At 44.3% G+C, this 23,915-nt stretch overlaps 1 protein-coding gene across 6 annotated transcripts in view; it reads left to right on the forward strand.

Moving 5' to 3' along the window:
* lrp1bb (low density lipoprotein receptor-related protein 1Bb) overlaps positions 1 to 23,915 on the forward strand; it is a 262,657-nt gene that overhangs the window by 192,148 nt on the left and 46,594 nt on the right. For all 6 annotated transcript variants that reach the window (XM_042221787.1, XM_042221788.1, XM_042221783.1 and 3 more), the window contains 16 exons: positions 1,153 to 1,357; positions 7,878 to 8,070; positions 9,882 to 10,007; positions 10,755 to 10,883; positions 10,986 to 11,105; positions 11,721 to 11,834; positions 11,921 to 12,070; positions 12,286 to 12,408; positions 15,775 to 15,894; positions 16,554 to 16,682; positions 17,020 to 17,142; positions 18,367 to 18,507; positions 18,738 to 18,925; positions 19,998 to 20,181; positions 20,261 to 20,346; positions 23,014 to 23,136. In XM_042221787.1, the coding sequence (XP_042077721.1) occupies positions 1,153 to 1,357; positions 7,878 to 8,070; positions 9,882 to 10,007; positions 10,755 to 10,883; positions 10,986 to 11,105; positions 11,721 to 11,834; positions 11,921 to 12,070; positions 12,286 to 12,408; positions 15,775 to 15,894; positions 16,554 to 16,682; positions 17,020 to 17,142; positions 18,367 to 18,507; positions 18,738 to 18,925; positions 19,998 to 20,181; positions 20,261 to 20,346; positions 23,014 to 23,136 (2,254 nt within the window). The remainder of the gene's footprint in view (positions 1 to 1,152; positions 1,358 to 7,877; positions 8,071 to 9,881; positions 10,008 to 10,754; positions 10,884 to 10,985; positions 11,106 to 11,720; positions 11,835 to 11,920; positions 12,071 to 12,285; positions 12,409 to 15,774; positions 15,895 to 16,553; positions 16,683 to 17,019; positions 17,143 to 18,366; positions 18,508 to 18,737; positions 18,926 to 19,997; positions 20,182 to 20,260; positions 20,347 to 23,013; positions 23,137 to 23,915) is intronic.

Raw genomic sequence — 23,915 nt, forward strand, 5'->3', positions numbered from 1 at the left:
GTACTGCTGTAGTTGTCGGTGCTCCGCTTGTTTTCCCTCCTGATGGTGAAACTCTCTGAACGCTGGTGTTTCTGCAGCAGCAGATCTTCCGGATCGTTCCGTCGAGCAGGGTTAGCCTTCAGTTGCTTTGTGCATAGTGCAGCAGCACTGAAATCTCATCTATTTAACTCTTAGCTTTTGAAAAGATTCAGGTGCATCTTCTGTTTCCAAAAAGTAACGTGTAAATATTCCTCCTCTGTTGTAAGTTGTGTTTAAAAGCTGCATTTCATGCATATAAAAGCTGCACAGCTGCACAGAGTGAGCACAGCTCTCTCTCCTTTATACTAACTAAATTAATTTCTTGACCTCAGACTATCCTTGGTTGGCAGTTTGGCACCGTATCCATCCCACTCTAGAATCACTGTCTGATAATTAGAATTCAAACACTGATGATTAATTAGTAGCCCCTGGTTGTGACTTCTGACCTGAATCTTTATTATCGCACTGGAGAGGACTTCCATGACTTCATTACAGCGAGAAGAGAGAAGCCAGACTTTGCAAACCGCGTTCTCCTATTTGAAAGCATTTTATCTGGTTGTGACTTTTTTGCATGGCTCATACAGCTAATCCTATAAAGACCAATATGTAATTTATTTTGATTTACTTCCCTGTAAATAACTGTTAATTATCACAGAGCATGAATAAACGACCTTTATCTTAGAATTTCTGATGCTAATCCAGTTTATCTAATTGAAACAGAGCTGCGCTCTTCAGGGCAAAAAGGAGAAGCTGATGAGGATTTGGCAGCTGTGGAGTGATGCTGATCATTGACTGACACGACTGCATAAACCTCCAGCTATTTGCTAAAGAGGGTTTGTCCTGTGCACGTGTCTGTGCACGGCATCAGATCCTCTGCAGCACAGTCTTCTACACCACCTTCTATAAAAAGCTGTTATTTCTAAGCCCGTCTGAAGCTTCAGGTGACACATTTGTTTTGCGTTCTTGCTGAGGTGGTGTGAATTTTTAAATGAGTGTGAGAGGTAGTGCATCTTTTGGAGAGGGAGGAAGTCCCTGATGAAATTACTTCACTGTTTTTAATTGTGGAAGAGAACACTGAGGTTTGCTTGCTGATGTTAAAACGCTTCGTTGGGTTTTGTGTTTCATATCTTTCAGCCTGATGTTTTGGACCAACTGGAATGAGCAGAGGCCAAGCATCATGAGATCCACCTTAACTGGCAAAAATATAAGGATCGTCATCAGCTCTGACATCTTAACGCCCAATGGACTGACCATTGACCACAAAGCAGAGAAGCTCTACTTCTCAGATGGGACCCTTGGCAAGATTGAACGATGCGACTATGATGGATCCAGCAGATACGTGAGTGTGATCCCACTGAGCAACAAACTCAAATGGTCAGGGCTAGGGATGGGTACCAGTATCCGGTGCCATGATGGCAGCGGTTCTGACATGAACAGTAGTAACCAGACCGAAAAGCAGCGCACATTTCGGTGCTTTATTTCGGTGCTTTTTTTTCTCTGAGCTGTGATACACTTCTAGCCAATCATTTTACGTTTCCGAGGATAGTAGGCGGGGCCAGGTACGTACGTTCTTTTAGAGCAGAGCTACAGATTAAAAATGCTCCAAGGGAAGCGGTCAAAAGTCTGGCTGTACTTCACAGCAAAATATGCAAACTCAGCAGCAACAAGTGCTTTAAGCTGATACTGTGATACTGTCAAAGGAGGTAACACCTCAAATCCGATGAAACACCTGGCGACGCATAGCGTTTTTTTAAAAGCCGAGAAATGCGCCGTATTTGATAGCTTGCTGCGAGACCTCACACCGAGCACATCTACTGCGGGTGTGGTGCCTGTTATCGACCCGGAGTTAGCAACATCCCCCAAAAACCCGAAGAGGAGAGTCCTGGCCCCTAGCCCTGCCAGTGTAGCAGAAATGATGAGGATGATGATGCAGCAGCAGCCGTTCTTCTCTGCGTGAGTAGCTTAATGTTGTTCGTGTGTAATTTACGTTGAGTAGGCTAACCACGTTATTACATTAATGCATGTAAGGTGAACTAGCAAACACTCATCATAGTACATGCGGCTGTCTTCTTGTTTGATGGCAGATACTCCCTTCACCCTGGCCAAAAAGGCTAAAATGACCAAAGAAAAAGGAAAACAGCTAAACATGAGAGGTTTTTGGACAAAGTTTGTGTTCTCCATTCTTTAAGCAGTTTGAGCACCGTTTAAGCACCGGCACCGTTTCAAAAGTACCGGTTTGGTACTGGTATCGGATAAAACCTAAACGATACCCATCCCTAGTCAGGGCTGAGATCAGGTTCAAAGAGTAAGTAAAGGTTCAGTAGCTGTGTAAAGCACGCAAAACCTTTGTTTCTCATGAGACGTGTCATTTACATACAGCACTGTGCCATCCATCACCCTCGTTCTGTTTGTCTCTGTATAATCTGCCACAGACTCTTGTGTCATTTGGCATAACTCAGCCAAATTTCAAAGATGATCATTGATGATCATTTCTGATCAGTGTAGATAGGTTAAAAAAAAAACATCAAATAGGCTCTAATTGTAGGCTTTGCACCAAAGTAGAAGAGCGTGATGCAAACTGCTTCCAGGACAGAAGCGTCTGCACAGACAGCAAGCTAACACAGAGCTGGTGAAGAACTGAGATTGTAGTGAGTGCCTGCTGAACCGAGCCCAGCAGCCAGAGCCTGATGAGCGGTCAGACTTACCGTGGACGCCGTGTTTCTCAAGTAGAAGCACTGTGGCGAGTCTTTGGGCTGATCTTGCTGTCAGTTTTGCGATCATACATAAAACCGCAAAGAAAGATGCGTCTTCATTATGATAGAGTGTACGGGACTGTAGCCACAGGTTTACAGAATTAACTGATAATTGGGTACAACAAGTAATTATGCAAATGCTGCATTACTTTTTAGTAGATGAAGGCGTAATGTGTAATACATAGTTGTTTTTTTGAGAAACTGTGTGGACATGACACTGGTTCATTCATTTAGTTGACTGCTTTTATGCTGTTTTTACACTTGAAAGGTTCAAGGGGCCGTTTTAAGGCTTAACACGAAAAAGAAAAGCTTTCCTCTGAAAACAGTCCGAGGAGCGAAGAGCGAGTGAAGCAGCAGCCAGAGGCAAAGTCTGAAAGACCTTCATGAAGCTTTTTGTCACGATTACTTTAAAAAGGACAAAAACTTCTGTGTAAAACATAAAGAAATGAGTTTTTTCGCTGTACTCTACATTTACAGTGAGTAGTGCCTCTGTGTCATTGTGTGGAGCACCGTGTGCTTGTTTATGGAGCCTCTCCCTTAATTTCATTTTTCATTATAATATTTTTATCGTTGTCCAAAAAATGAGCAACTGTTTTAATCAAATTTCATTCTGGCATCATTTCAAATCCCTGTAACTCACACAGTGCTTTATAAAAGAGAGTCACTGACACCGCTGCACTGCTGCAGGGTGGTACAGTGCAGTCCAGCTGCACGCTGCCATTCAGTGCCATGAATGAGCGCACGCCTCCCCGACTGTCACGCAGCATGTAACAGCAGGGCCTGGCGCCTTTTGTTCTAATATATATCTAATATATATTGTGCTTTTTTATTCTTTTTCTGTATTTTGTCTTATTTATTATGACTTTCTCACCTTTGTACACAAACAGGTGGATGTTTTTTCATCCACATTAATGAGCGACCGCCAGCTCTGTCATCCACATTAGTCAGGTAGACTCGACAACAGGTCTTCACTTTAATGAGTGTCTTTATGGCAATATTAAGGCCGCTGCTTTCATTCCATTTGTTCCTCTAACACAGTGGTTCTTAACCTGGGTTCGATCGAACCCTAGGGGTTCGGTGAGTCGGTCTCAGGGGTTCGGCAGAGCCTCAGCCGTGATATGCACGGCTCATTTTGTGCACCAGTAAAAAACATATGTATGTCTTGAGTTTGAAAAAAAATCCTATTTTATTTTTCACTAAAGAGGGGTTCAGTGAATGCGCATATGAAACTGGTGGGGTTCGGTACCTCCAACAAGGTTAAGAACCACTGCTCTAACAGGATTGAATTTGCACATTTTCAAGCTGCTATTATGCACGACAGAGCCACTGATCTCAAAAATTCCGTTAATTGCTAAGATTCTAGAGAAGATCGTGGCTAAGCAGCTTACAGCAGTTTTAGATAAATATAGTATTTTTGACAAATTTCAATCTGGCTTTCGTAAAGTTCATTCCACTGAAACAGCCCTTCTTAGAGTTTCTAATGACATTTTGTTACAAAGTGATGCAGGTAAATGTTCTGTTCTCTTAATGTTGGATCTTACGTCGGCCTTTGAAACTGTTGACCACCATATTTTACTTAACAGGCTGAAACACTGGGTCGGTGTCTCTGGGACTGCATTGAAATGGTTCTCCTCGTATCTCTCTGAACGATATTCTTCTGTGGCAGTTTCTAAGTATAGATCATCTTCTGCGTCCCTGTCTTTTGGTGTGCCACAAGGCTCTGTGCTGGGGCCTTTATTGTTTCTAGTTTATTTACTCCCTCTCCAGCACATTTTGAGCCCTTTTGAGGATATTTGTTACCATTGTTATGCGGACGATATCCAACTCTATATATCTTTTAAACCGGAAGAGGCTTCTAAGCTGCGGCTTTTAAATGTGTGCTTGGAAACCATTAAAGGCTGGATGGCTGAAAACTTCCTCCAACTAAATGAAAATAAAACCGAAGTCCTCTTATGTGCCCCAGATAGACATAGACCCAGTATAATAAATGCTCTTGGTCCTCTTTCAGCGTTTGTAAAACCATCTGTCAGGAACTTAGGGATTATCCTTGATCCTGCTCTTACGTTAGATAGTCATGTTAAATCTCTTGTTCGGTCCTGCTTTTATCATTTAAGAAATATCTCTAAATTGAGCTCCATAATATCCTATACCGAACTGAGATTGTTATTCATGCTTTTATTTCATCACGACTGGACTATTGCAATTCCCTGTTTACTTGTTTAAACAAAGGTTCCTTGGAGCGTCTGCAGATCGTCAGAATGCTGCAGCAAGACTTTTGATGAAAGCTTCTAAATATTCATGTAACACCGTTGCTTATGCAGTTACATTGGCTCCCTGTCGAATCTAGAGTCCATTTTAAGATTTTGGTTTTAACTTTTAAGGCTCTTCAACAACAAGCACCACCATATATTATTGAACTTTTACAGCCCTATGCCCCTAGTAGGTCTCTGAGGTCGAGTAGTCAGGGCCTACTTGTCACTCAGTATACGAGACTGAAAACTAGGCGTGATCGAGCTTTTGCTACTGTGGCCGCCAGACTGTGGACTCTCTTCCTCAGGACTTACGATCCGCTGATTCATTGATTACTTTTAAAAAACAGCTAAAAACACATCTTTTTAAAACTGCTTTTTGCTAACTTTGTTTGTATCTTGTTTGTTTGTTTTTTATTTTTATAATCTGTTATATCTTGTAAAGCACTTTGTGATTTCTATCTAGAAATGTGCTATATAAATAAAATTTTACTTACTTACACTGGCAAAGCAGCCAAAATCCATCCTTGTGCACAAATCGAGCTTTTCGTAGTGTCTAATTATTCGTCTGTTTATACTGCAAATCAACAGCAACTCTGGATACTGACGCAGTGAAAGCAGCACACAGACGAATGAAAACTATAGTTGAGTTAATCCTTTCATTCATTTCACCCTGAGGACCGTCCACTCCTGTCGGTCACCTCACATTTTCTCCATCCACAGCTGTTACCTGGGTCAGTGACCATGTGCTCCATCTTCTTCTTTAAAAGTCTGAGAGGTTTCATATCTGAAATTACAGCACAGGTCACACTCAGCTTTGCATGCATCCAGAAACAGAAGGCTGATGGTCACATTTATGAAACACGCTACCTGCCTGCCTCCAAAAACTGATTTTTACAAGCAAAATACTGACATTTAAAGATATAAAGGACAACAGCAGTTCTCTGTTCAGTTTGTGTCTTTTGCCACTTCAGTGATGTTGAACTGATAATGTGTGATATCACAAATAAACTGTTTTTGTAAGAAAAAGCACGATCACCTCCATATTTGAAATCATTTGTAATTTTAATGCGTAAACATCAGAGGAACAAAAACTGCCCGTGCATGGTGATGGTTAGAGCCTCTGTGCTTAAAGGGAGTGAAAGAATCAATGTTATTGGCTGCGATTATCGCCGTCTCTAATACCCCCGTAGTGTTTGTCCGATCCCAACAGTGACCACAGACACAGCTGTGCTTCAAATATTCCACCTGGAAGTTTGTGTGAGGAAGGATTCATGGACGGAAAGTTCTGAAATGAAGCTCTCAGATTCCAGCTGAACTTTTATCTTTCTTTGTCACTCGTCTCCGATGGCGCCGATAAAGTTGTTCTTCGCCAGAGTAAATAAAAGTCTGTGAAAAGTGTTCACGTTGTGTCCATAAAATTTTGATGCATATAATAGAAGCTGGAGAGAACTGGCCTGTCCGAGGTGTGCAGAGCGTTACAGTAAGGCTGTGGGTTTAAGGTTCGCCTTAATATGACCTCTGCTGCTCAGCACTTTAGCCCATCTCAATTAGTCACCCATATGTTTGATGAGCCAGGTCACCAGGCTCAGGAAGTCTTCACCTGTGGGACCCCACCTGCCCCTGCTGCAGTGTGCTCCTGCTAATGAAGGCTTTGCAGTGATACTGCTCGGGGAGCAGGTACTCCATTCCAATTAAAAAGTGTAAATTAAACAAAGATAGCTGACTGTCGACTTCAGCGCTTATCCAGACTGTTGTTATGGAAGAGAAAGCATGAAGACAGCATGAAGACAGCACACATGAAGCCGACGATTTTAAAGGAAACTTAATAAACAAAAGAAAGATTTTTTTGCACCAGTGTTTAAATCAACAGCAGAACAAATCTGTGTGGATTCACAGAATTAAAACAGCACAGGTCCCAGAACTAGTGTGAAACACTCTGCAAAGCGCCAGTTTGGTTGTGACTCACATGCATGCAAACTTTGATGGCAGCAGAGTATCCTTGAGGGTACGACTAGTTTCACGGCAGCAGTGCCATCACATGCTGGCAGAGCGGTTGGCGAGAACGAGATCAGTTGCAGAGCTTTGTGCTCTGTGCCATTTTGAGAGTGGGGACATTAATGGAGGCAATGCTTCACAAAGGGCAGTGGAGTACACGATGAGGGGGTATGTCAGCATGTTTAGCTGAAAAAGACCAAGATGCCCTTTTACCCCCGGGAGAGCGAACGTCCATGGAAGCAGTTTGTGTCGTTTTACTTCAGCAGCGTTCGTAAATCTGAGGCCTGTTAAAGTAATCAGCTGGGAGTTGGCTGACGTGACAATGAAAGCGTTATATTTGAATATTGTTGAATGAAGAGAATCTGATGAGAAGCTATGAAATATTCTCATTTTCGGCACAAAACGAATGCGTTTCTGGCCGTAAAGCGAACGACTCCCAAATCTAATTTCCTGTCAATATGTTCTACCCGCCCCATCTGGTGGTTCCCCCTCTTCTCTCTGTCTCTCACTTACCTGATGGCCAGTTGTTGCTTCCGCACGCTGCGCTGCTTTAATCAACACCTGTCCTGTTAATCCCACTATGGCAGAGGGCTAATGTGATGTCACTTACAAGCCTGTCCTGCTAATGGCTGAGACTACAGAGCTGCTTCCCCACCACGACCACCCGCACCCCTCGGCCCTCCACGAGCCTGGAGAGTCCCAGAGGGTGTCGTCTGATGGATTCTTGCCTTTCTGCCAGTGGCGCTGTCATTTACTCCCCAACATCTGGGTTAAGCAGTCGAGTGGGCGGCAGGGGTGACGTCAAAGTGACCTCACCGATCTCTCCGATCTAACAGCCGTGTTTTCTTTACGTTTTTAGGTCATAATTAAATCAGGACCTGGAAACTTCTACGGGCTCGCCATCTATGCAGACTTCATCTACTGGTCAGACTGGGCCCGCAGGTCTGTGCTGCGATCAAACAAGTACACAGGCGGCGACACCAAAGTACTTAGAGCAGATATTCCCCACCAGCCAATGGGAATTATCGCTGTGGCCAAGGATACCAACAACTGTGAGTGTTTGAACATCTGGGATACGGCGAATTTCATAGCCACTGTATGCAGAGTCGTTTCTGCAAATATTTGTGTGTTGTGTGTTTGCACGAGCCGTGGCGTGTTTTTGGCCGGATATTAGACACATTAATGTTGTTTTGGATCATTGACTGAAAGACGAGGCTGGTAAATGTAGTCAGAGCGCGTCTGTGTCTGTTCTCGATACAGTTTCTTCCCACACTGACGTTTGTTTCACTTCAGTAACATTTAGACCAATCCTGATCAGTCTCAATGTTTGATCACATTACATCAATAATCAACAGTTACACATTTCACGTGTGTTCTACCCAGATGTGTATATATAGAAGATACCCAACAGAAAACATATATGTAAAAGTGAATCTTAATTTAATGCAGAAAACACCAGTGCTGATAAATGAAAGTGGTCTTATTTAGAGCAGCTAGAAACTTAAGCCTCAGAGGTAATTAATATAAAAAGTGACTTTTGTTATAAAGGGAGTCTCTTAAGTGTCATAAAAAGTTTAATTTCCAAGTAGGGCAGAGGGATGTGGGTGTAAGTGCGTCCCATTGGCTGGACTTGCAGATTTAGGTTGAAATTTAAGGAATTTAAAACTCACTTTATACTTTTTTGTCTTTACATATATCCTCTTTATAAATAATTACATATTTAGCTAAGTTACACAACAGATGAGTGTTGTCAACTTTAAATATTGACGTACTCACAGCAGGATGATGTCCAGTCACGCACACACACTGTACTGACAGAAGTAACGGCTCGTCTGCCGTCACACGAGCTCGACATGCCATCCTTAATCCACAGTTTAATATGATTTATTATGAACCTTTGCAGCTATAAGAGTTTTTCAGTTCTTCTGGGAAAGCTTTCCATAAGGTTTAGGAGTGTTTATGGGAATTCTTTAACAATTAAGAAGCACATTTGTGATCTCAGACCCTGATGTCGGACGAGAAGGCCACGTCTGATTCATCCCAGAGGTGTCCTGTCAGGTTGAGGTCAGGACTCTGTGCAGGCCAGTCTAAGCTGCTGTTGTTCCCAATCGCTTCCACTTAGTTATAATTACACTTAACTCTGGAATATTCAGTGCCAGGACCTCGGACTCACAAAGTAACATTTTCATTCTTGACTTATTTTGGACAAAATCCTGCGAACAACACGTTGTAATTCCTGCTGCATGCTACAGCATCAGGCAGGTTGTTCCTTTTTTAAGTATGTTTTAAGCTGTATGTGTATATATGCGAAAAAAATCTATAAATATTAGCAACCTAGCATCACTATGTGGTTGCTGCTCAACACAAGGATGTTATAGTATGTCATGAATAATTAACTTTTTGTTTATATAAATTAGATACCAAATAATTGGCTAAAAGGTACTTTCATCCCATTGCTAGGTAGTTGCCAAGCAACCAGATGATGTGTCATAATATGCAAAGTCATCCAAAGTTGAAGTTTCCTGATATAACATAGATGTCGTTGTCATTAGATAAAACATGCATGCCTTTATAAGATGTTGTGGGTAATTCTGAAATGCTGCATAAATGCTGTCAGCCATATTGTTAGGCAGCTGCTAAGCAACATGATGATAACATCTGGTATAGATATTGATAGAGACCTTCAGACAGTACAGGGGAAAGAAGCTGCTCTGGAAGCCGTTTTGAAATAAGTCATGTTGTTGCTGATGTCAGTGCGAAGTCTGCTGAAGGTAAGCCACTGGACTTTAGGATTGTGTTTTAAAACAACATCACTGTGACTGCTTTAAAAGCCGGACTTGCTTCTGTTTGATTCTTATTGAAGGTCAGCTGTCCCCATGCAGACACATGAACGGAGGCTGCGGCGACCTTTGCCTGCTGACCCCGTACGGGAGGGTCAATTGCACTTGCCGTGGAGAGCGTGTGCTTTTAGACGACAACAGATGTGTGTGTAAGTCATCAGGATTACTTTGCCTACATTTACGAGCTCGGTGTAACCCGGCCTCTGCCCGTCTCTTTACATAAACTGACATTTTTGAACTCCGTCCTCGCTACATAACTACACACAATCAAACAGCTGTGCTTTTACAGCACGTGCAGAGGTTCAGCATGAGCTACTGCATGTTGCCGTGCACAATATTTGAGTATCAGAAAAGTCGAGAGGAGCAGGTTGTTTTCCACGTATAACGTCGAGTCACGAGGCTAATGTGACATTGCTGCTTGAATATGAAATGCAGTGATGGTAGACCATATGGTGGGTGGAGCTGTTCAAACGAGGAAAGTTTGGCCAGTCTGAACGTGGCAAGTGACTCGGAGCTGGATGATCGCTTGGATGTCATGGCAGACGATGGCAGGCTTCTTACCCACACTCCAGTCTGACTCATTAGGAGGAAGTTTGGCATTTTTGACTTGCAAAGCTGCAAGTAGCAGTTCAGAGGACGGCTGATCAAAGTCTGTGAAAGTTGCTGGAATTTTAATTCATGCCTGGAGAAAATCACGACAAATGTTGGCATTTCATGTTATGGCGCTGTACACCAAATCGACCATCAGTGCAGCATCATGATATTCTCCACAATTCGCAGCCGGCCGACTGAAAGTATGTTATTGAACGCAGCGTTTTCATACTGACCCGAATGTAAATGTCGCTCCATGCTGGAACACAGTTGTGCAATAATATTTCCACACTCTTCCTTTGCAGCAGAGAATTCCTCCTGCAACATCTACACTGAGTATGAGTGTGGGAATGGAGAATGCATCGACTTCCAGCTGACCTGTGATGGAATTGCCCACTGCAAAGATAAATCAGATGAGAAGATGCAGTACTGCGGTAAGAGCCTCAAAAAGCACGTTAGCTTGGTCTGGAGTTCTTATAGGAGCTAAATGTCACCATACTGGAGTTTAACACATACATGCAATTCTATTTGTTTAGACAACCGGAGCTGCCGGAAGGGTTTTCGGCCCTGCTACAACCAGCGGTGCGTGGCCACCAACCGCTTCTGCGACGGGATCGATGACTGCGGGGATAACTCCGACGAAGCATTGTGTAGCAGTAAGTTACAGCCCTGTGATCTGCTGGGCCATCCGTCCTCCCATCCATCCGTGAAGGCAGAACCCAGTCACACTACTGCTTCTGTCAGTGTTTCACGCTGGACCCCATGCTGTGCTGAGCCTTTGCTCCCTAATGAGCCACGAGATCATAGCGAGTGCAAAGATTCAAAGAATCTTACCCCAAAAGCTGATTCTGGGAGCCTGTACGCTGTTTTCTCTATTCCAACAGAGCGCAGTGATTTTATTTAATGCAAGTATTTAGTTTAAAGGCAGAAACATACTGAGGTGTTTATATCAAGCTGCCTGAGCAGACGCTAGCAGCTTTATAACAGAGCTGAGTTTACCTGACTACGTGTTGTACCTTCATCAGCGTTTTCTTTTCATGGGACATGAAACAAAAACTTTTTTGATTTTAATCAAAATAGCAGAAAATGGCAGATTGATGATGCAGAAAAATGAAATGGACATGGGAAGAAAACTGAAGCGCACACAAGGTCATGGCATTCAGGTAGCTGTTAGCACTCCACCTGCACAGATGAGTCCGAGTATTGCTCCGAGCTGCACGAGTGCTGCTTTTGTTCCCGTCTCTCTTTGAAATGCTGATCTTCTACCGTAGATGTCACGTGCGGCTCATCAGAGTCGTCGTGCAAAGACGGGAGCTGTGTGCCCAGCTCAGCGTGGTGCAACCAGGTCATTGACTGCGCCGACGCCTCGGACGAGAAAAACTGCAGTAAGTCCTCCATCGCAGTTAAAGCACACACAGACACACACAGCAGTGGCATTGTGACGAGTTGTGCTTCTGTGTTTTGTATTCAGACCACACCGACTGCTCTCACTTTTACAAGCTGGGAGTGAAAGAAAAAGATTTCATCAGCTGCAACTCCACCTCGCTGTGCATCCACGCCTCGTGGATCTGCGATGGCGCCAATGATTGCGGCGACTACGCTGACGAGACCAACTGCCAGGGTGAGCGCAGGCACGCACAAAGACACACATTTTGCCTCTTCGTTCGCAGGCAGATCGAGGAAGCCGGCCTCAATTAGAAAAGACTTAAGACAGATCTCGTTTTCAGAGACGATTATGACAGAGGAATGAGAGCTCCAGAGAGAGCTTAGGAAAGATAATGATCTCAATCGCTGCTAAAGCCCAGCGCACTGACTTGGTTTTGTTGCTTGTGCCAGTTTCCCATGGGCAGAAGTGTGAGGAGGGACACTTTGCGTGTCCAAGCGGGAACTGCATTTCCAGCGTGTGGCTGTGCGACGGCCAAAAGGACTGTGAAGACGGAGCAGATGAATTCCAATGCGGTAGGCCAACAAATCTTCGCCCTCTCAGAAGAGCTTCCCCAGAATAAACTGAAATAATAGATGAGGTATTTTATTCCCGCACACAACGCTGTCAGCGCTTGCAAGGATATTTATTTTCTATTAACTAGAAGCTATTTGTTGTAATGTTTTTGTCATTTAAATAGATCCAGGCCTGCAACAAATATCACGTTAAATATATAAATAGGAGGCAGAAAGACAAGAGATGATTGTTTATCGCGCCATGAGGCAATTCCTTCTCACTTTGTTTTGCTTAGCCTGATTGTGCGTTTGAGATTTCTCAAGTGGGTGTTGCTGCTTGTTTGAAAGTCTAATTCTGACCCTGAATTCAGAGCGAGGCGGTGGTAGACGCACCATTTTCCCCTGCTCTCTTTGAATTATAATATACAGCCCTTCCAGTGTAACAATTAATTAATGAGCCGTCACTCACTGAAGCGGTTACACTGAAGATGGAAATATGGGTTCACTGGAAAGCGGTGACATATGAAAGGATTACACAGTACAATGCCACTCCTCTGCTTCCCTCACCAGAGGCTGCGAGAGCGTTTATTCTTCTGCTCTCGTGCATGCTAATGTGTTCAGAACTTAATGCAAACTCGAGATCTCTCCAATTAATCAGGAGGACCGTAGTTAAGTCGTGGTATGGATTAACGTAATTTGCCCACAAAATGAGAAGCTTGTACACACGTCCGTTCACATGTCAGTGCTTCTGGCGTCAGGGAAAAACGAGCCGGGTGCTTTAATGCGGGTGGTGGTTCGCGGCGTCGTAGGTAATTGGACCTGATGAAGTTATGCGCACACACACGCAGGGTGGAAACCGTTGCTGACTTGATTGGCGGTGTCAGTTCATTGCATTGTCTCAGGCTGCGTGGCCTGTGGGCGGAGTCGCTAAGCAGTCGGCTGTGCTCAGCTCCGCCTTCTCTGTGAGGTAAACGAGCACTTTCACACTCACAGGTCTGCGTCAGCTACTTCTCCTCCCAGCATCCTCCTCTGTCGCACCAACCATCTGCATCTCCACAAACCTCCTCGTTTCCTCTTGCTTGGCAGCTCCATCTTCATCCTCCCTCCCTCATCTCTGCTCGTGTTGCGCCTGATCCCTTCCAGTTGTGACGCCCACCTCCAGGCTCCTTACATGTTCTCCTCCCGTCTCCCCTCGTCCACACGAGTACTCTGTTTTGTTTCTACTGGCTTTCATTGCTACCCTCTGCAGGGGATTCCTCCACCTGCTCTAAAATTCACAGTGTCACCTGTAAACACGAGAGACTCCGCCTCTCTGTCATCACTGCAAACAAGAAGGCAGTCATCCTGTATCCCACCCCCACCTTGTACCCACCTGTCACGCCTACTCAAAGGTGGCAAAAGTACAGCCTGTCTGAAGTACAGATACTAGTGTTTAAAAATACTCCAGTAAAGTACAGAAAATTCTACTTTCTAATTCTACCCACCTCTGCTCCTGCTGCACACCTCAGCCAATCATCTGCTTTCTCTGAGAGACAGAGTGAAGCTCTGACCTCCTCTAAACGTCTCCATCAGCAGGCTCAAATCAAACCTCGCATCTGAGGAGCTCTTTCTCAGCATGAAGCCACCTCTGCTCATCGTCACCTCTCTTCCCGTCCTAGCTTCAGCAGCTGATCAGCTGCATCCTCTGCAGTTACTCCAGCTCTGCACATCAGAGCATCAGCATCACATCGTTGAACTTTAGCATCTAATTCACCTGTTTCTGCGACTGATGAAAGGCATCCTGTGACTTCTATGATTCCTTGATCTTTGTAATCACTCTACTTCCTGTGACACACGACCTTTGCAGAACCAAACAGCTTCATGTTAGCATGCTGACATGCTAAACTGAGATCATGATGCCAAAAGTAGCTACACAGTTAGCATTTAGCACCCACGTGTCATTCAGAGTACAGCCTCAGCGATTTATTTTTAATCGAGCAGCTCGGCAGCAGCTTACATAATTAAGACAAACACAAATAAAATGCGAGCAAAGGACTTAAGTGCATGTCTTTGAAAGCATTTCTCTGCGATAACACAAATGTGGCCTTTCTTCCCGTGTAATTACCGAGGACTTCAGCCACAAACAATAGAAGAGGGAGTTCAGTGCAATTTTCAAGTTTAATGCATTTCCGAGTTATCAGATTTATTTTGTAAATTGCCTGCGAAGGTTGTAGCAGATGCATAACACAACACCATTTCCATTCCTTTAACTGGAAATGTGGTTTTGTGTGAAACGATAACGTCCCCGTGCTTCGAATGTGCTTCTGTCAGAGCTGATATGAATTACGCCAGAATTCTTTGAGAAGTTCTGAATAGCTTTTCCCGGACAAGTAGACAATATTCCCATCCCTCTGAGTTAATTATCATATAAAAAGCCCCGTCCACTGATAATCTAACTGCATCGGGAATGTGCTCTGAGGAAAACGTTATTACGTTTCAGAAATGTGAAATTCCACGGCTGATTAGACCAAACACTCGTTTGTCTCGTCACGATTCACAGTGCACTTTTCCACTGTGCAAAACACTATTGAGAATGAGACATGAAAGACTTTCTTTGATACGTTTATCGTGCTGTAGACCTGCTGTTCTGTCATACACAGGAAGCAGCTGTTTGCATTTGAAGTGCAAATTTGGTATCGCACACGGAAAGTCTGGATAATCGTGGTTTCCAGATTTAGCTGTTTAATGTTTATCTCGTTCTTATCTTCCATCGTGGTATCAGAACACATAAAGTTAGTGCAAAGTCTGACAGAAAGGAAAGCAGCCCAGCGTGAGACACCCCCCACCCTCAGTCGTATCCATATTTGCTCGTGCTGCGGTCTGACCTGGTGCGCGCATCCCGTATCCTCCTCCCAGTATCTTATCAAAGCTCTGGCAGACTTTGCTGGGCCTGACATCAGAGAGAATGAGACCACAGAACATCTCGCCGGGGAAACGAGGTGCCTCAGTGACACAAATTCTTCCTTCTGCACACGGTAATCAGCAGAATGCATCCTTGGTTTCCGGTCCCACTCCAGTATCGTTTCACGAAGAGCAAAAATGATTTCAATCAATATTCAAGTGATTTATTAGATTTTATTGCCTTGTAACTACAATCCATCATTCCTTTGGGAAAAGTGCTGTTTGCAGCGGGCGGTGTGGCAGCTATGTGCACGTATGTGTGCTGCTGAGCTGAAAAGCTAAAGAGAAAAACAAGCAAGCCAAGGGGCAAGTAGGAGTCAGCCCACTTTCTGAGTTTTGATTAAAAATGCTCTGCTCCCTCTGTAGGCTATGGCACATTTGTTGTTGTTTCCTCCTCACTTTGTGTGATTTATGGCACTGAAATTCCTCGTCCACTGCCCTCTGCAGACTCGTCCTGCTTGTGGAACCAGTTCGCCTGCTCCAAGAACAAGTGCATTGCCAAGCAGTGGCTGTGCGACGGCGAGAACGACTGTGAGGACGGCCTGGATGAGAGCGTGCAGATCTGTGGTTAGTGCCCTTTCAGCTGTCGTGCAAAGTCTGATGTTGCTATAAAAGGTCACATTGGCCGTATCGCATTACAGCGCCGTGGCTTCACGTGCTCCTGTAGCCGAGCTGGAAATGAATGTAGAGAAATGAAACAATCTTAATGAGGCAACAAATGAGACTGCGGGCGTTTCTGATAATTCGAGCGAGCACTGAGGCAAATAGATTTTTCATCACTGAGGCCCCGGAGACATAACTATTTCAATGGGCAAATGAGATGTGTATGTAATGAATTTTACAATAAAATGAAACGAATACTACCGCAATAAAGAGACAGGAATTGCTGTGAGCACCGGTTGTATAATTTGGTTGTAATGGAGTGTCAAGGAAGAAACGGTCCACAGGCTCCTCACTTACAATTACTGTCCAAAGCAAGATCTGCATTCAGCTGCACGCGGCTAATTGAACGACTGTATTTACCTTTGTCTCGTTGCTGACGTGCATCATTTATGCACCAAAGCACAGTCAGGATGTTGTTTCTGCACAGCGATGGGTCGAGTTTACTGGGGTCAGAACTGAGTATCAGTTGAAAGCGTTTCCAAGGTAACATCCAAACTAAACCTAAGACGTCCGCTTCTGATTGGATGCACTCTTTTGAAAGTGCGTCTGTGTTTTGCTCTCAGGCACGGTGACGTGTGCTCCGGGGCTGTTCAGCTGCCCCGGGTCTTATGCCTGTGTTCCAAAACGCTGGCTGTGTGACGGGGAGAGAGACTGTCCTGATGGGAGTGACGAACTTTCCGCTGCTGGCTGTGGTAAATTCTTCAGAACTAATTATTTCAAAGAACGAAGCTTCAAGTCGACGCGTGTTTGCACGCTGTCATTTTGTTGCAACTTATTTTGTCCCACAGCAAATTAAAGAACCCACCAACCAAACGCCCACTGCTAATCTCTGCGTAACATTTATGTTCAGAGCAAACATGTGAAGCAGTGGTTAATAGATTAGGATCGTTCAGTTTCAGCCTGTTTTATCTGCATTCAGACGTTTGATTAGCCCCAGACGTGATGTCATCTGCTCAGAGTGCTGCATGTTTGGTTTTAGAGTGTTTATCCACAGATTTGCAATTTAACTAATTTCTTTTAATGCATCAGCACCCAACAACACATGCGATGACAGCTCGTTTCGCTGCCGCAACAAAGCGTGCATCCCCCAGCGATTCGTCTGTGACCACGATAACGACTGTGGAGACGGATCTGATGAGTCGGTGGAATGTGGCAAGTAGATTTATCTTGTTTTTCATTTTTCTTATATTCACTATCACGGTGCTCGTGCTGAAAGCTGCACCAGGCAAGTTCCATAACAGTATTTTATACATTAAATGTGTTATATGAATAATGTAAAAGAATAAATATTAATAGTTTCATTTATACAGCATCAAATCACAACAACAGTCACCTCAAGGTGCTTTATATTCTAAGGTCGACCCTACAATAACACATACAGAGAAAAACCCAACAATCATATGACCCCCTATGAGCAGCACTTTGGCGACAGTGGGAAGGAAAAACTCCTCAGGCTCAGGGAGGGGCGGGGCCAGCTCAGACTCTGTAAGATTACTGCAGGGTCTTTCCAGGATGAAGCAACTTGAGGCGACTCTTGGTGTAGGAGCCCACATGCAGTTTAATTTGAAATGTATGCTTTTATTGTGATAGTGCAGCAGAAACAGGAAGTTGGGGGACAGTGGAGCCACATAGTTTTTTGACCTCGAAATCTCTCTTCATCCATTTTGAATTGAGCTTTACGTTTGCATAATTTGGAGTTCTGTTGCTGTGGACCTGTTTGGACTTTAAAGAAACTACACAGGACTGTTGTCTATTTAAGCTGCGGCTCCATTCGCAGGAAACCTACACTTGGTGTCGTTTGGTGCTACGTGAATAAAACTGAATTGATTCTTTTGTAATGCAGCAGTTGTGTTGATGTGATACTTGTAACTACACTGCACTGTTTATCATCACCAAACCACTTACTGTATTTCAGCAAGGCGTCTGAGTGACCGTCTTATTAATGTAAAGTAGCAGGAAGTTTAAAAAAGGCCCAAAGGCAGCGAGCAGACAGTCAGCGTCGGCCTGTGAATCACATCCTGTCCTTGTATGTTGGGCTGCTTTCAAACACGTGCACGACGTTCTGTGTTTATTAGCTTCACTGCAGCTTTGACTGTTTGTCTCGCAGAGGGGGGGGTTCTCTGTGGCAGCCGTGGTTTATGATTACCGGCTGATGAAACGTGTGCATTTAGTGTAGAGATGTTGGCCAACGCAGCTGAATGCCATTACGCCTCCAGATCACCATGCTAATGACATTATGAACCATAGTCGTGGAAATCTCGCTTTTGCAGCTTGATTTGACAGAACTGATTTGGATTCAGCTAAAGATGCGCCCTAATCTGAAACGATGTCGCTGCCACCTGCAGTAAGAGAGCGGCTGTCTTTCTCTTTCTTCAGTCTATCGTTCCTGTGGGTCAGAGGAATTTCGCTGTGGGGACGGGCGCTGTCTTCTCAGCTCTCAGTGGGAGTGCGATGGCTACGCGGACTGTCCCGACCTTTCTGACGAACTGCCTCTGAACCTTAAATGTCTGGCTGCAGGTAAGACTGCTGTTTGGCTCTCAGCTGGACTCTCTCGTCAGTGCCATCAGCAGCACCAATCACCCAGGAAGCTGGCGCGTATATATGCTGCAAACAAAAACGGCGCTGCATCCCGGAGAGATTTACTTAAAGGGATTAATCTCCCAGGATCCCAGGTTCAAGTCATTCCTGGCCTTCACGGAGGAATTGCAGGGCGCTCTGCCTTCACACCCATGTCTTGCTCTTTTCAGGAAGCTTGTGCAATGGCTCCTTCTTCATGTGTTCCAACGGACGCTGCATTTCTCAGGGGAACCTTTGCGATGGCAAAGACGACTGCGGGGACCGATCGGACGAGAGGAACTGCAATGTGAACGAATGTTTGAACCGCAGAGTCAGCGGGTGTACGCAGGACTGCCAGGACCTTCCTGTAGGCTATAAGGTAAGTGTCCAGTGGGCATCACCGATGATAAAGACCAGCAAACCAAAATCAGTTTGCAATTCATGCAAAGCAGCCTAAAAATGAGTCTCAGGGTTTCATCTGCATCTGGAACCATGAGTCACGCTATAAGGTGTCAAACACGGTGACCTACATTTTAAGCACTTGCATAAATTCCAATTCAGCAGCAGGTGAAATATGGAGCTGATATTAGCAGTGGTGGACCTGAATGATTAATGGCCGATAATAAATCAAGGCTAACTTTGCACTTCATTACACAGATAAAGATGGGTGGGAGTATATACAGCACACGCTGCCTCTCACTTTTTGAATAACCTTGAAAACTGTAAGGTGAGCTTAATGATATGCCAACACCTGCTCCCTCACTGCGCTCTGCGGTTCTACGGTACCTGGCAATGGTGCGGGGGTCAAAGTTCAAGGCCACACCCCCGGAGTGTTTTGGTGCCTTTGCCCGTTGTCGTTCTGCGGCGGTTTTATCGCTTCCTCTCTGAATTTTCTTCTCCTGCTCTTCCTCGTGATGGTGGTTTACAAAGAGGCTGGAAGCACAGGAAGCATCTCCTGATCGCAGCAGGGGCAGAGCTGCACGTCGATGCGGACCCTTAGCTCATCCATTTGTGGCCTGAACAGGAAGATCAGCAGAAAGGCCCTCAAGGTTATAACTTTGGATAAGAAAGGGATTTGCAGCGGCTCCAGAGCAGCTGATTCAAGCACTTTCAGTTATTTTGTGGGGTCCTCGGTCACTGGAGTGCAGTTTTTAAGCTGAGGAACAGTATGACTAAATCATGGCTTAGATGCCAACTTCTGTTTGGTGCTTGGTTTGGGTGCTTTTTGCTGACCTGCATTACACTGAGGCCCAGAGATACATGGTTTGTTACTGCCAGCTGCTCTAAAATTGCTTTGATGTTGCTTTAATAACAAAGCTGTCTCTCTGACACAAGTTAACATGTTAATAATTTGTCTGACTGCAGCAGAGGAAGCGTCGCGACAGCTCGACTGAGGCTTTTTGTTTCCTGCGCTCATGATCAAAACTCTTTGTTTCTGCTTTTGTGATCAGTGTAAATGCTGGCCTGGTTTCTATCTGAAGGACGATGGCAGGACTTGTGTGGATGTTGACGAGTGCTCCACGACGCTTCCTTGCAGCCAGCGCTGCATAAACACGTACGGCTCCTACAAATGCCTGTGTGTGGATGGCTACGAAGCCTTGGAGCGTAATCCTAACACGTGCAAGGCTCTGTCAGGTAAGTCTGATCTTTTTAAAGTTTCTCAGGTTTGCTCAGCGTGCAGAAGCCCTCTAACGATGCATGTTCCTCATTTTAGCCGAAGAGCCCTTTCTCATTATGGCAGACCACCACGAGATCCGCAAATTGAGTGTGGATGGCTCAAATTACACCATCCTGAAACAGGTAAGTGATACGTGCATGTTACTCTTGGAGAGAGGATCATTAGATATTAGAGGCAGGCTACAGATAATCATCCTGTTCTTTTTTGTGCTTGAATGTCCGCTAACCCTGTTGGACTGATACCTTTACAGAGAGAAGTCCGTAGTAACACAATAGAAATAATTTTTGGTGCTTTGTTTGCCTTTAATCAGTCTGTGCTGTCCGGGGGTTGCACCCTAATGACCCTGTAACGCTGTTGCCCCATCGTGCATTATTTTACATAATCAGATTGAAACTGTCTGCTGCTGTGTAATGTTCTACAGCTGCAATGACACTGGTAACGTTTAACGATCTAATATGTGCATTAACACTGTTTGATGATTTATTCTGAACACTTTTGTGTCACCTGGTTGAACCAGATTGAGTTTGTGCAGAGGTGAAACTTTATTCTCTGACCTTTAGCATCAAACCTACACATGATGCACAAACCTCTCTAACTTATTTTCTCTATGCATGTACGGTATTTGGTGTCCACCTTGACCTTCCAACCTCCCATAAAGGCAGAGGACAGTTGGTAGTTCTGATTGGCGATGAGAGAAATCGCCCAGGGGACCGGAGGAAACACTATTTCAGTCATGCTGAGGTCTCATCTCTGCTGCTTCGGGCGAAGCTTGAATCTGACTGTTGAGCATCACAAATGTTTAACTGTGATTCACTGTAAATCACCTGACAGCCGTCCGAGGGTCTGCTGTCACGCTCATATTAACCTCTTGACTCGCTGTATTCTGCTGATTGCACTGCTGTTCTCATTAGCCACGGCTCGCTTTAATCACAGCCTGTTATCGGCAGCTGACCTGATTTCACTTCACCACACCCTCACGTACCCGGATTTTATAAAAATGTTACTTTTTACATCCGTGTTTTGTAAAATCTGATCATTTGTAAAACATCTAAACATAATTAAATGAAAATACAAAAAAACATTTCCTGTTATTGTACATGTATAGTGAAATTCTGGAAAAAATAAATCATATTAATAGTACAGTGTAATAAAAATGTTATAGTACTGTGTTGCATAGAGAATAATCTAATTAATATAATGCAGTTGTGTTCGTTCCTCTCTTGTACTATGAAAGATGCCGGCTTTTGTCACAGGTCTGCCCCTCTTTGCACCGTGTGGTTACCGGAGCTCTGCTTTATTCAATATTTGAACAACCCGCAGGATTATTGGCAGGCCTGCTTAATTCAGGATGAGTCACTGTTCTCTGTCAGAAAAATTCAAGAGGCTACATCGAGCCTGAGTTAAAATCTAAACAGCAGAAGTAAAACAACACTAAATTGTTATATTTACAGTTGGATATTTATCGGTTTTTGTCGTTGGCAGAGGAGATGCGTCTGCAGAGAGCGTCAGGGGGCCTGGTCTGGGTTTAGTGTTCGTCTAGTTTCTGTCTCCTATGTCTCCTTGTCTTTGTAGGTTCCCCTTGTGTCTCTCTTCTCTGTGTCCCTCATCCTCTCTCTGTCTCTTGTGTCAAGCTTGCATGTCCCAGTTTACGTCTCTCCATGTTTCCTGTTTTATTTTGAAAGTCTTGTTTCCATGTTCAGTGTGTTTGGTTTTGCTTCGCCTGTGGCGTCATGTTCATTTGTGTTGGACTGACTAATAATAACCCCAGAAGCATTATCTCATAAGTAATCAGACTCGTTTTTATTTTGAAAATCTAAATATATCTGAAATAAGAAAAGTTTTCATGAATGTCTCCGTGTCTACACAATGTTTATGCTGGTAAAGCAGCAGGATTATTTCCCCATTATATCAAATCCCCTTATTTACCAAACAGTATTCAGAATCGGACATTATATAATCCATACATGTTTCACTGTGTGCAAGTCTGCTCTCACAACACACATAAAACTATTCAAGCTCACAAACGGTCTGTGGTTCACACTAAACCTCTGAGCTCTGTGAAAATACTCGATTTGCTGCAAAATTGATGCAACATAATTTTGCTCAGACGAGTTTTAAGCAGATTCACATAAAAAGCTAATCTGACTGAAACAAAAACAAAAAGAAAAACCGAGTTTTATACAGTCACATTGTACGTTCGCTTTCAGTTATGTTTTCCCTCAAATTCATCACAATCGTGGAACAGAATGAAAGAGTCATCTTTAAAGTTTTATTTCATCTTCGAAGAATCCATTACGAGTGCTGGATTCTGCAGCGTCTGCAGGGAAACGGAGGGAAAATGCAGCGGCGGTGGAAGCGCTGATAAAGGGGCGTGCAGGCTTCATCTCTATAGCTGGTGTTTAGAGTGAGAAAGGTCCCCCCAGGACGCTTTGGCACCTGTCTGTGAGGGTGTTGATGGCCTGATGAAGATGTCTCGTTTCTCCTGTCAGATTGTCTGACATCTTTCCTCAGCACCCACAGTGTGAGACAGCGGGGTGGGGGCACTTGTTTGGCGAGCAGCTCTGTGTGACTGACAGAGGAGGAGAGCACTTCCATCTTCTGTTTTGATAGACTGCAACGTGGTCTCGACTCACTTATCCAAAGCTTTGTGTGGTTGAAAGTACTGGAACCTATGGGAACATAAATCGATATCACAGTAAAATCACATCGATGCTGGAGAAATCGGGCATTTCAAGCTGAGCCGTTCTCGGTAAATGAAACCTCATTTCTTGTCTTTGTGTGATTCTCAGGGCCTCTACAACATCATCCATCTGGATTTTGATTACAAGAAAGAATTTATCTACTGGGTGGACTCAACCAGGCCGAGTGGTCGAAAGATCAACAGGATGCGCCTGAACGGGAGCGACCTGAAGGTACCGCGGACCTCCGGCGCTGACTGTGCCACGCAGCGCCTCGTAGCACCCTGTCAAACATCCATTTGCTCCACCTGCTCCAACCTTTTGTTAACTTCTTTTTCTCTCTTTCTGCTGTGCCGAGTTCTCTCTCGATGATCCATTTAAGCCATCAAGCTGCAGTTCGACAGCAACCTTTCTCTGTTTTGAAGTCATTGCATGTTGCTTAAGTGGCTCATTATCACTGCTAAGATGATGCTGGTTATTTTTTATCCTTAGCAGCGTTTTTCTTTTTCTGTCAGCACTCGATGACCTGTTTGCTTAACAGAAATTAATGCATGTTAGTGATAATGGGAATATCATCAATGGCTTTTAGATGAATGCAGCGGGCGTAATGATACAATGGAGTTTTTTGTGTCATGGCCGAGGTTTCGCGCGGGCCACGAGATTGAAATCCGCACAATGGACACTGGGATTTAAGCAGAACACCCGCTGAGCGCCCCGTGCCACTTCTCATTAAAATAACTGCGTGGGGCATTAGGCTTATTCAGCTCAATTACTTTCACTCTGTGAGCTTGAGCCACTGCCACCGCTTAGCAAGAGGACAAAGTGTCTGAGACACAGATACAGGAGCGTCTCACATCAGGTTAATTAAAAGAGTCACTGATATCCAGTCCTCATGGTAACGGTTGGCCACACGAGGAGGGCGAGACTGTTGAGCAGAAGCTTTTTCTGTGGTTTTCTCTGCTTTTCAGAGATGTTTGCATTGCTTTGCTTTATTAGAACATTTCAGATTTTGG

Source organism: Haplochromis burtoni, unplaced genomic scaffold (assembly GCF_018398535.1).
Source record: "Haplochromis burtoni strain Fernald_Lab_line unplaced genomic scaffold, NCSU_Asbu1 Contig_74, whole genome shotgun sequence".
In the NCBI taxonomy this organism is placed as follows: domain Eukaryota; kingdom Metazoa; phylum Chordata; class Actinopteri; order Cichliformes; family Cichlidae; genus Haplochromis; species Haplochromis burtoni.